The sequence below is a fragment of the Callospermophilus lateralis genome, chromosome 11 (assembly GCF_048772815.1).
Source record: "Callospermophilus lateralis isolate mCalLat2 chromosome 11, mCalLat2.hap1, whole genome shotgun sequence".
Lineage (NCBI taxonomy): Eukaryota > Metazoa > Chordata > Mammalia > Rodentia > Sciuridae > Callospermophilus > Callospermophilus lateralis.
This window is the reverse complement of record NC_135315.1, coordinates 77,918,676-77,931,140: the sequence shown is the minus strand read 5'-3', so window position 1 is coordinate 77,931,140 and position 12,465 is coordinate 77,918,676. Positions and strand designations below refer to the sequence as shown.

The 12,465-nt window shown below is 35.6% G+C and overlaps 1 protein-coding gene across 1 annotated transcript in view; it reads left to right on the top strand.

Annotated features, from left to right (window-relative positions):
• LOC143410620 (3',5'-cyclic-AMP phosphodiesterase 4D-like) overlaps positions 1–12,465 on the top strand; it is a 269,804-nt gene that overhangs the window by 185,045 nt on the left and 72,294 nt on the right. The window contains exons 12-15 of the mRNA XM_076871442.2: positions 1,546–1,639; positions 10,046–10,218; positions 10,801–10,899; positions 11,980–12,144. Coding sequence (XP_076727557.1) covers positions 1,546–1,639; positions 10,046–10,218; positions 10,801–10,899; positions 11,980–12,144 — 531 coding nt within the window. The remainder of the gene's footprint in view (positions 1–1,545; positions 1,640–10,045; positions 10,219–10,800; positions 10,900–11,979; positions 12,145–12,465) is intronic.

The window sequence follows — 12,465 nt, the reverse complement described above, 5'->3', positions numbered from 1 at the left end:
GCAAAAGAAAATCTTAACATTCTGATACAGGTGAGGTTGGACATGTTCAAGGTTGTACGGCCATAGACTTAATGTCCAGATTCAACAGGAAGCAATACCCTTAAAGGAAAAGCATTCAAAATAGTTACAGTGGAAGCTAAAGGCAGAATAACAACTCAAAAAGGCTGAAGTTAAATAGATGTCAACTTAGAATTTTTTACCTAGCAATATTAGCCTTCAAAATTTCTAATATGAATAAAAATACTTTCAAGGAAGAGGAGAACACATAAGAGAATTTGCCATCAATTCCCCTGCTTTAAAGAAATATAAAAGTAGTTCTTTAAGCACCAAATATTTGACAGAAGAAAAAAAAAACTGAGGCAGGAAGAAATGATGAGCTAAAATTAAATGGCAAATATGTGGCCAAATATAATTGAAAAACAGTGGGCATAATAGTTATGGTATTTATAAATTGCAATAAAAACATAAAAAACAGGAAGGGTATAAATTTTTAAGGTTCTATCCTTTTTTGGAAATAGTAAATGCATTATATATATATTAGATTGTAATAAACCAAGGATGCATTTTGAAATCTCTAAGTTGTACATTAGCCACTAGCCATGTATGACTGTTGAGCATACATGATTAGACAAAATTTAAATGTGTTTAAGTGTAAAAGAATAAGAACATTTTATTAAAGATTTTTATTTTAAAAAAGGAGCAGATGTGCAGGGAAGTATCAAATCTTTGAAAATGTTGGCAATGCCGCGTGGTGTCTTTGGATAAAACAAGCACTGTAGCTTTAGTAAAACAAGTTGCAAAGTAATAAAATACAATAATGAAAATTGATGGGGTTTTTGTTTGTTGTTTCATGACTTGGGAATTGGGTTGTCAAATTCTGTGAATGCTGAGAAAGCCATAAGCCTTGTACTTTTTACTTGAAAAAAAATTTTTAAAGAATATATTATGCAGTATTTATTTAAGTTTTATTTTTCCACAATTCCCAAAAAGTACTAAAATCTTTTAAAGTTTTCTTTGGGGTAAAATATCAGATTTAACCTTTGACCAATATTATTTATATATTCATTTCTGGTAATGATAAACCAAATGATAAAAATATACCATACTTAGTCATGTGAAAACACTTTTGTGTGCTTATAAATTATAGTTTTATCTAAATACCAATAATACAATTAAAGTGTATAATTGTTTTTACTATTAATTGTCATTGATTGTCAGAATCTGTGCTATTCAATGTCATAGCCACCAGCCACACATTATTTAAATTGAGGATAATTATATGAAATCCAAAATTCTGTTTCTTGTTCACATTGACCACATTTCAAGTGTGTGGCAGCCACCTGTGCCTGGCAGCTACTATCACAAACGACACAGATTATGGTTCCTTCCTATGATTGCAGAAGATTCTGTTGAAGAGTTCTCCTCTAAATTGTCAAGGCAATTTAAAATTTGGGGGATGTAACTTTTTGTGTCCCAGGATATGCTTATATTATTTCACTTAAAATTTCCTCTTCTGTTATTTCATTTTACCCTTTGGTTTTTCAGTTTAAAAGGATGCTTAATCGGGAGCTCACCCATCTCTCTGAAATGAGCCAGTCTGGAAACCAAGTGTCGGAGTATATATCAAACACATTCTTAGGTGAGAGTAACTCCATGCAGCTTAAAATTTTTCTTTTGAATTATTTGTTTGTTGGTTTTTGGAGAGGGATTGAAGCACCAACTTATTTTGTAAACCAAATAAGTGTCAAAAATTCCATTTGTATTTATTATCTTAATAATTTGATACTATAAACTTCTAAGCCTTAGAATATATAAAGTAACAAAGTAAATTTTTTTATTTACTCAGTAGTGCCAGGGATTAAATTCAGGTCTTCTCACATGCAAACATTTTACCACTGAGCTACATCCCTAGACAGCTTTTTTTCATAATACAGAAGAGCACAATTTATTCTATAAAATATTTTACACATGCATTTGACAAATTTTTCTTAAATGCTTCCCTGGCTGGGCACTAGGTACTTAATGATAAATTAGAAATAGTCCCGCCCTTGATGACTTGATTGTCTAATGCATACCATGCCTGGCAATCTGGTGAGCAAGTACAGTGCAACTGCTGAAGAACAGTGTGCTAATAATAGCTGAAAGTATGATGTTCTGGGGCAGACCCTCTACCTCATCAGCAAAAAGAAAGTCGAATAAGTAAAAATCAGTAATTTGAACAAATCCTTGATTTAAATTTACTTTCAAGGGGGGTGGGAAGATGGCGCCGAAGGGAGTGCAGCACCCCCGTGTACTGCGTCACTAAGCAGGAAAATGACAAGGTAGAATGGCTAAAAGCTAGCTTGTTAGAAATTTCCAGCAAAATTGGGGTGCTATGAAACCTAGAGGAAGGATTTCCATTGCATAAGGATCAGCTACTGGGGCGCAAACGCGAGAGATTTGTCCATATGGAGGGTCACGCTGCTCTATTCAGCAAACCGCCCCGTGGCCAGAGTCTGCGGTACTCGCTGGGAAACTATGACGAGATAACAATGCAAAGATACAGAACTACGGATCCTGCAGGCTCCCGCCAGCTGTGCAAATACTGTACTCAGAGCTGAATTCTGGGCTTGAGACAGGGAAGGAAGCCATCCAATTTGATTCTCCACATTAGTCAGACCACAGAGGAAGCCAGCGGCCACCATCTTGGAGAGCTGATGTCATCATCTCTGTTTTTGACTGATCGCAGCTCTTTCAGCTATAGAACAGCGGGGAAAACTTAAGGACCCATCCCAGCTCTCCTGTGAGTGCGATAGCCAGACCGAGGGAATCAGGAGTGGTGCGGGAGCCGCGGTGCGGGAGTGGCGGCGCCGGAGCCGGCGCCGGCGCAGGCGTGGAAACCGCCGCGCGGGACTCCCGGCTACCGCTCCCACCAGTGCTGACAACTGAGGTCTCTTGCACCAGAAACCGGGGGTGTGGCTACCAGAAGGTAAGCAAATTCCCTGGGGGTTCTAAGCCCCAAGCTCTACAAACTTAGGGTCTGAGGGAGTCAGGCACAGAGAGTGTGCCCAGGCACTAATGAAAACAAGGCTCCCAGGAGCAGCAAACCTGGTGTGTAGCCAGGATTGTGGTGAGCGTCACAGGTGAGAGGGGCCTGGTTCGAGGAAACACAACAGAAGGCCCTAGACACTCAGGATTGGAGACCCGTCCAGTCTGGGAGGAAGAGCTGCTGCTGCACAGTGACTGGTTCCCTCCTATTGAGAGGAGAAGTTTGACCCAGTGGGCACAGCTCCACCTACTGGAAGAGAAGTTAATCGAACTCTATGACTGCATTTATTATTATTATTATTATTATTATTATTATTATTATTATTGTTGTTGTTATTTTTAAATTCGTTTTTTTTCTCTCTTTTCTTTCATTTGCATTTTCTTTTTTGTGGTTGTTGTTCTTTATTTTTTTATGTTTTTAATTTTTTTAACCTTTTAAAATTTTTATTGTTATGAATTTTTTTAATTTTAACTTTCATTTCTTTATTATCATTATTATCTTTTAAAAAAAATTTCTTTGTTCCCCTATTTCCTATTTTTTTGTCTTTTCATCTCTTTACAATTTTCTTATTTCCCCTTTCTTGAGTTCTACTTGCCTACCCTCATTCTCTTTAGTGACTTCTTCCCTTCCCTTCTAATATCTTTCCTCCCAAGCATCAAATAAATCTATAAGAGTCAACAGTAACTCAGCAATCAAACAGAACAAGAAGTAATATGAGCAATATAAAAAAGCAAGGAAGAAAGGGAGTACAAACAATGAAGGACAGCCTAAATATCCAGGAGGACCTAGAGTCACCAGAAAAATGGTCATATAAAGAACTCAAGGAACACCTTATACAGATGGAATGGAACCTTAAAGAGGATACAAGACAGCAAATTCAAACAGTGAAAGAACACATTGAAAATGATCTACATAAACAGATAAAAGAAGAAGTAAAGCATCTTTACCAGGAGATAGAAATTATTAAAAAAAATCAAACAATAATTTTAGAAATGAAGGAAACAATAAATCAAATAAGAAATTCAATTGAGAGTATTACTAACAGAGTGGAGCAAGTAGAAGCCAGAACGTCAGATAATGAAGACAAAATATATCATCTTGAAAAGAGTCTAGCCAACTCAGAAAGGCTGGTAAAAAATCAAGAGAAAAACATCCAAGAGATATGGGATAACATTAAAAAACCAAACATACGAGTCATTGGGATAGAGGAAGGAACAGAGAATCGAACCAAGGGAATGAATAACCTTCTGAATGAAATAATAACAGAAAACTTTCCAGAAATAAAAAAGGAAACGGATATACAAATTGTAGATGCATACAGAACTCCGAGCACACAAAATCACAGTAGACCAATGCCAAGACACATTGTTATGAAGATAGCCAATATACAGAACAAAGAGAAAATATTAAAAGCTACAAGAGAAAGGAGGCAGATTACATTTAGGGGTAAACCAATAAGGTTAACAATGGATTTTACATCACAGACGCTGAAAGCGAGAAGATCCTGGAATAACATATTTCAAACACTGAAAGACAATGGATGCCAACCAAGAATTCTGTATCCAGCAAAATTAAGCTTCAGGTATGATAACAAAATAAAAATCTTTCATGATAAACAAAAGCTAAAAGAATTTGCAGCCAGAAAACCAGCATTGCAAAGCATATTGAGCAAAACACTACACTAGGAAGAAATGAAAAACAACAACCAAAAACAACAGTGGGAAGAGCCTCGGTAATGACAGAGGGCAGCGGGGAAAGCTAATCATGGATGAAACAAACTAAATTTAAAAAAAAAGAGATAAATAATCAAATATGGCTGGCAGTACAAACCATATATCAATAGTAACTCTAAACATTAATGGCTTAAACTCACCAACAAAGCGACATAGGCTGGTAACATGGATTAAAAAAACAAATCCAACAATATGTTGCCTCCAGGAGACACATCTGATCAGAAAGGACATACACAGGCTGAAGATGAAAGGGTGGGAAAAAATATATCACGCACACGGTCCTCGGAAGCAAGCAGGGGTAGCCATCCTCATATTGAATAAAATCAACTTCAAGACTAAGTTAATCCAAAGGGATAAGAAAGGACATTATATACTGTTAAAAAGAACCATTCACCAACAAGACATAACAATTATCAATATTTATGCACCAAATAATGGTGCTGCAACGTTCATAAAACAAATTCTCCTCAAGTTCAAGAATCAAATAGACCACAACACAATAATTATGGGTGACTTCAACACACCTCTCTCACCATTGGACAACTCCTCCAAACAAAAGTTGAATAAAGAGACTATAGAGCTCAATATCACAATCAATGACCTAGACTTAACTGACATATATAGAATATATCAACCATCATCAAGTGGATATACTTTTTTCTCAACAGCACATGGATCCTTCTCAAAAATAGACCACATATTATGCCATTGGGCAACACTCAGTAAATATAAAGGGGTGAAGATAATACCATGTATTTTATCTGATCATAATGGAATGAAACTGGAAATCAATGATAAAAGAAGGAAGGAAAAATCCTACATCACATGGAAAATGAACAATATGTTACTGAATGATCAATGGGTTATAGAAGACATAAAGGTGGAAATCAAAAAATTCTTAGAGATAAATGAAAATACAGATACAACATATAGGAATCTATGGGACACAATGAAAGCAGTTTTAAGAGGGAAATTCATCGCCTGGAGGTCATTCCTCAAAAAAAGGAAAAACCAACAAATAAATGAGCTCACACTACATCTCAAAGCCCTAGAAAAGGAAGAGCAAAACAACAGCAAATGTAGCAGAAGGCAAGAAATAATTAAAATCAGAGCGGAAATCAACGAAATTGCAACAAAAGAAACTATTGAAAAAATTAACAAAACTAAAAGTTGGTTCTTTGAAAAAATAAATAAGATCAACAGACCCTTAGCCATGCTAACGAAGAGAAGAAGAGAGAGAACTCAAATTACTAACATACGGGATGAAAAAGGCAAGATCACAACAGATGCTACAGAGATACAGAAGACAATTAGAAATTATTTTGAAAATCTATATTCCAATAAAATAGAAGAGAATGAAGACATCGATAAATTTCTTAAATCCTATGATTTGCCCAGACTGAGTCAGGAGGATACACACAGTTTGAACAGACCAATATCAATGGATGAGATTGAGGAAGCAATCAAAAGACTACCAACCAAAAAAAGCCCAGGACCGAATGGGTATACAGCGGAGTTTTACAAAACCTTTAAAGAAGAATTAATACCAATACTTTTCAAGTTATTTCAGGAAATAGAAAAAGAGGGAGCTTTGCCAAATTCATTCTATGAGGCCAACATCACCCTGATTCCGAAACCAGACAAAGACACTTCAAAGAAAGAAAACTACAGACCAATATCTCTGATGAACCTAGATGCAAAAATCCTCAATAAAATTCTGGCGAATCGGATACAAAGGCACATCAAAAAAATTGTGCACCATGATCAAGTAGGGTTCATCCCTGGGATGCAAGGCTGGCTCAATATACGGAAATCAATAAATGTTATTCACCACATAAATAGACTTAAAGATAAGAACCATAAGATCATCTCGATATATGCAGAAAAAGCATTCGACAAAGTACAGCATCCCTTTATGTTCAAAACATTAGAAAAACTAGGGATAACAGGAACTTTCCTTGACATTGTAAAAGCTATCTATGCTAAGCCTCAGGCTAGCATCATTCTGAATGGAGAAAAATTGAAGGCATTCCCTCTAAAATCAGGAACAAGACAAGGATGCCCTCTATCACCACTTCTATTCAATATAGTTCTCAAAACACTGGCCAGAGCAATTAGACAGACGAAAGAAATTAAAGGCATAAAAATAGGAAAAGAAGAAATTAAATTATCACTGTTTGCGGACGACATGATTCTATACCTAGAAGACCCAAAAGGGTCTACAAATAAACCACTAGAACTAATAAATGAATTCAGCAAAGTGGCAGGATATAAAATCAACACACATAAATCAAAGGCATTTCTGTATATCAGCGACAAAACTTCTGAATCAGAAATGAGGAAAAACACCCCATTCACAATATCCTCAAAAAAAATAAAATACTTGGGAATCAACCTAACAAAAGAGGTGAAAGACTTATACAATGAAAACTACAGAACCCTAAAGAGAGAAATAGAAGAAGATCTTAGAAGATGGAAAAACATACCCTGTTCATGAATAGGCAGAACTAACATCATCAAAATGGCGATATTACCAAAAGTTCTCTATAGATTTAATGCAATGCCAATCAAAATCCCAATGGCATTTCTTGTAGAAATAGAGAAAGCAATCATGAAATTCATATGGAAAAATAAAAGACCCAGAATAGCAAAAGCAATTCTAAGCAGGAAGTGTAAATCAGGCGGTATAGCGACACCAGATTTCAAACTATATTACAGAGCAATTGTAACAAAAACAGCATGGTACTGGTACCAAAACAGGCGGGTGGACCAATGGTACAGAATAGAGGACACAGAGACTAATCCACAAAGCTACAATTATCTTATATTTGATAAAGGAGCTAGAAGCATGCAATGGAGGAAGGATAGCATCTTCAACAAATGGTGCTGGGAAAATTGGAAATCCATATGCAACAAAATGAAACTGAATCCCTTTCTCTCGCCATGCACAAAAGTTAACTCAAAGTGAATCAAGGAATTAGATATCAAATCAGAGACTCTGTGTCTGATAGGAGAAAAAGTTGGCTCCGATCTACATATTGTGGGGTTGGGCTCCAAATTCCTTAATAGGACACCCATAGCACAAGAGTTAATAACAAGAATCAACAAATGGGACTTACTTAAACTCAAAAGTTTTTTTCTCAGCAAGAGAAACAATAAGAGAGGTAAATAGGGAGCCTACATCATGGGAACAAATTTTTACTCCTCACACTTCAGATAGAGCTCTAATATCCAGAGTATACAAAGAACTCAAAAAATTAGACAATAATATAACAAATAACCCAATCAATAATTGGGCCAAGGACCTGAACAGACACTTCTCAGAGAAGGACATACAATCAATCAACAAGTACATGAAAAAATTCTCACCATCTTTAGCAGTCAGAGAAATGCAAATCAAAACCACCCTAAGATACCATCTCACTCCAGTAAGATTGGCAGCCATTAAGAAGTAAAACAACAACAAGTGCTGGTGAGGATGTGCAGAAAAGGGTACTCTGGTACATTGCTGGTGGGACTGCAAACTGGTGCTGCCAATTTGGAAAGCAGTATGGAGATTCCCGGGAAAGCTGGGAATGGAACCACCATTTGACCCAGCCATTGCCCTTCTAGGTCTATTCCCTGAAGACCTTAAAGGAGCATACTACAGAGATACTGCCACATCGATGTTCATAGCAGCCCAATTCACAATTGCTAGACTGTGGAACCAACCCAGATGCCCTTCAATAGATGAATGGATAAAAAAAATGTGACATTTATACACCATGGAGTATTACGCAGCACTAAAAAATGACAAAATCATAGAATTTGCAGGGAAATGGATGGCATTAGAGCAGATTATGCTTAGTGAAGTTAGCCAATCCCTAAAAAACAAATACCAAATGTCTTCTTTGATATAATGAGAGCAACTAAGAACAGAGCAGGGAGGAAGAACAGGAAGAAAAGATTAACATTAATCAGAGACATGAGGTGGGAGGGAAAGGGAGAGAAAAGGGAAATTTCATGGAAATGGAGGGAGACCCTCAATGCTATACAAAATTACATATAAGAAGTTGTGAGGGGAAGGGGAAAATAAACAAGGAGGGAAATGAATTACAGTAGATGGGGTAGAGAGAGAAGATGGGAGGGGAGGGGAGGGGAAGGAGGATAGTAGAGGATAGGATAGGTAGCAGAATACAACAGTTACTATTAGGGCATTAGGTAAAAATGTGGATGTGTAACCGATGTGATTCTGCAATCTGTATTTGGGGTAAAAATGGGAGTTCTTAATCCACTTGAATCTATTATATGTAATATGAGATGTCAAGAGCTTTGTAATATTTCGAACAACCAATAAAAAAAATAAAAAATAAAAAATAAATAAAAAATAAATTTACTTTCAAAACAAAACTGTTCTAATGGCTGATTGGTACATTACTGAACAGACATGAATGTTTACAGTGTGCAAGAATGGGTAGGCTTGCTGACTGCTTGAAATAGTGGAAGAATGAATGTATCAAGATATCTGATGTGTTTTACTTTAGAAAATGCATTGGGGTAAAAAGGCTTAATAACTTATAATTGGAATTCTCTGTGGTTCCCATAAAAGTTGGTTACATCATAACTTATCTCACTGTGGTATAGAAATAGAAAGGACCTGAGGTATTCAAGTCATTGAATATGCTTGTTTCCATTTTCAAATTTTTTTATTTACCTTGTCAAATGTCAAAAGGGACTAATTCCCTTTGAATTTTTTTCCTTAGAAAGCTTATTTCTATAATAACAGGAAATAAAAGGGAAACCTATATTTTCTTTCAAAAGGTGCTGCTTCAGTTCCCACAGTCTGACCAGTTTTAATTAGCTGTTGGATTTGTACACTGCTGTTTTTATTACATTTGTGTTTGAAGTTTTTATTATTTTAAAGTATGTGTTGTAAATGGAAATTCTCAGTTGGCAAGAGCAGTTTCAAGCCTCTAGGTTATTGTCATACAGTAATGGAGTTGGTGAACAGAGCAAATAATCAAGAATTGTACTTTCTGTGAGTCTGCTATCATGATTAAGTCTTGCATGATTTTTTCATTGGGTGATCTATCAGGAAGTAACCATTGGACACATTTGATATTAATTAGTTTATTAATTTTGTGTGTGAGGATATCAAGTTCCCATCAAATTATAAATATTAAATTCTATTACAAAAATATAATTTGTAAATATTTCCCAGTGATTAATTATATCCTGCCTAATTATGCATGTTTTTTAAAGTAGAATTCATAATAATTGTAGAACATTTTCTAAATTTCTTAAGATAAGCAACATGAAGTGGAAATTCCTTCTCCAACTCAGAAGGAAAAGGAGAAAAAGAAAAGGCCAATGTCTCAGATCAGTGGAGTCAAGAAATTGATGCATAGTTCTAGTCTGACTAATTCAAGTATCACAAGGTTTGGAGTCAAAACAGAACAAGAAGATGTTCTGGCCAAGGTAAGATAATTTCAGAGAGCGTAATCATAAGTATGCAGTGATGTTTTGGATGAATTTTGATTTCTTCTCTTTTAAATAGATGGAAAAGTTCATTAATTTATATGAGTTTGTTTTGAAAATGGAAAAGCACTTTATAAAGCTCTTTCAGTTTTTTGAATTTATTAATATGTGGATTTAGACAGGTTGTTTAGTACACATTTCTTACTTTTTTGCATTTTCATTTGATTTTTGGTCTGAAGAAGTTAGAAGTCTATCATCTCTTCTGGGTTGTAGAAGAATAGTTAAGTTTCTGTGAGTAAATATTACCCATTGAAGAAATGCTTTGGGATTGATATTCAAATATTCAAAATCTGTGAACATGATGTGTTGTCAAAATTATGATCTAAGCAATGCTACTCTGTTTTCAGTACATTTAAGTAAATTTTCCTAAAGTTTGCTTTTATTTTTATGGTATATTGCTTATATTTAAAATGAGTCATTGTTTAAAAATATCTAACAATTTTTTAGATTTTTAAATATTTGTGTTTCATTGCCTCATGTTCTTCCACTTTCTAATTATTTGATGTCATTTTTCAATGCAAGGAACTAGAAGATGTAAACAAATGGGGTCTTCATGTTTTCAGAATAGCTGAGTTGTCTGGTAACTGGCCTCTGACTGTTATCATGCGCACCATATTTCTGGTATAGCAGTTCTATCACATCTCTTTTGTGCAGGGACTGACTGTTGAGTCTATGAAAAGTGTATGCATTTTGTCTTCCTTATCACTCACCCTTTTTGTTAAAGTATTTATATTTTAGTTGTAGTTGGACACAATACCTTTATTTTGTTTATTCATTTTTATGTGGTCCTGAGGATCAACCCAGGGTCTCCCACATGCTAGGCAAATGCTGTGCCGCTGAGCCACAACCCCAGCCCCCTCACCCTTTTTTATTGTTGTTCATTTTGATAGTATCTTTTCCCTTATCTGTTCCTTTTTCCAAGGGACAAATAAAGGTATAGAAATGTGGAGTGTGGATAAAACACAAATAAATTTTATTTTTTGTTTTTTTTTTCATCTAAGAAAAAGATGTGATATGGGAGAATGAAGCAATTCATTAAAACAACAGCTTAAGATTCATCTTCGCGACCCTGACTTGCATAGGGAATGGAGTGCTAACTTTAAAAAATGAGTAACTTCCCTTCAGACTAACCTCAGGACATAATTTCTTTAATCACTTTTTTGTCTGCTATTACCTTTTCCATATCCACTACTTTTTCTTGTGGAGCCCTTGCCTCAGCTCAGAGTGAGATTTAAATGAGAATTTGAGTCTGTTACTGATACACTGGGACTGGAATGGGAAACTCCAGTTCTAAAATGAGGTTGGAGCTGATGGGGCTGAGGCAATGGTGCTCCAGTGCTGGTGCCTCCATAGTCATGGGATACTGAAGCTTTTATAGTAGGCAGTACATTCCTGAGACCTTAGGTTTGGATAAAGCAGTATTGTCCTCCAGAAGGACAACTCAACTCTGATATTGTCCCATAAGTTCCTAGATCTTCCCAAATATTTGCATTTTTCTCACTGAACATGGGAAAGTGCTATTTCTGTTTCTGAGTCATCTGTAGGAAGCCCTGGTGGTTTTGTGTGTGTGTGTGTGTGTGTGTGTGTGTGTGTGTGTGTGTGAGGGGGGAGTGGTTTGTTTTTTGTTTTAACATTCTGTGTGAAACATTTTTTTAAAAAAATATAAAGACAAAAATGTTACAAGGATATCTTCTTATACAGGAACGGGATTTGTTAAAAACATTTAAAATTCAAGTAGACACTCTAATTACATACCTTATGACCCTTGAAGACCATTACCATGCTGATGTGGCCTATCATAACAACATCCATGCTGCAGATGTTGTCCAGTCCACTCATGTGCTACTGTCTACACCTGCTTTGGAGGTAAATCTGTTTTTAAAAACTTTAAGAACACTAACTTGCCATGCATGAGTGTCTTAAACTTTCAAACTGAGGAATTTGTGATGCACACAGTAATTGGCTTTATTGGAAATATGTTGACTTACAGGGGAGAAATGTTGTGGTTAATAAAACTGTTGCAGCTTTGATGAATTTGTCTGTAAAACTGGGTCAGAGATTTAGGGATTCATCTGTTTATATTTCTTCTTTTGAAATGATCCAGTGGACATGTCATAATGCACATCTGGACTTTTGTTTTTTTTTCTGGAAATTCATTTAATGACTTTTTAAGTTAGAGTTCAAAGA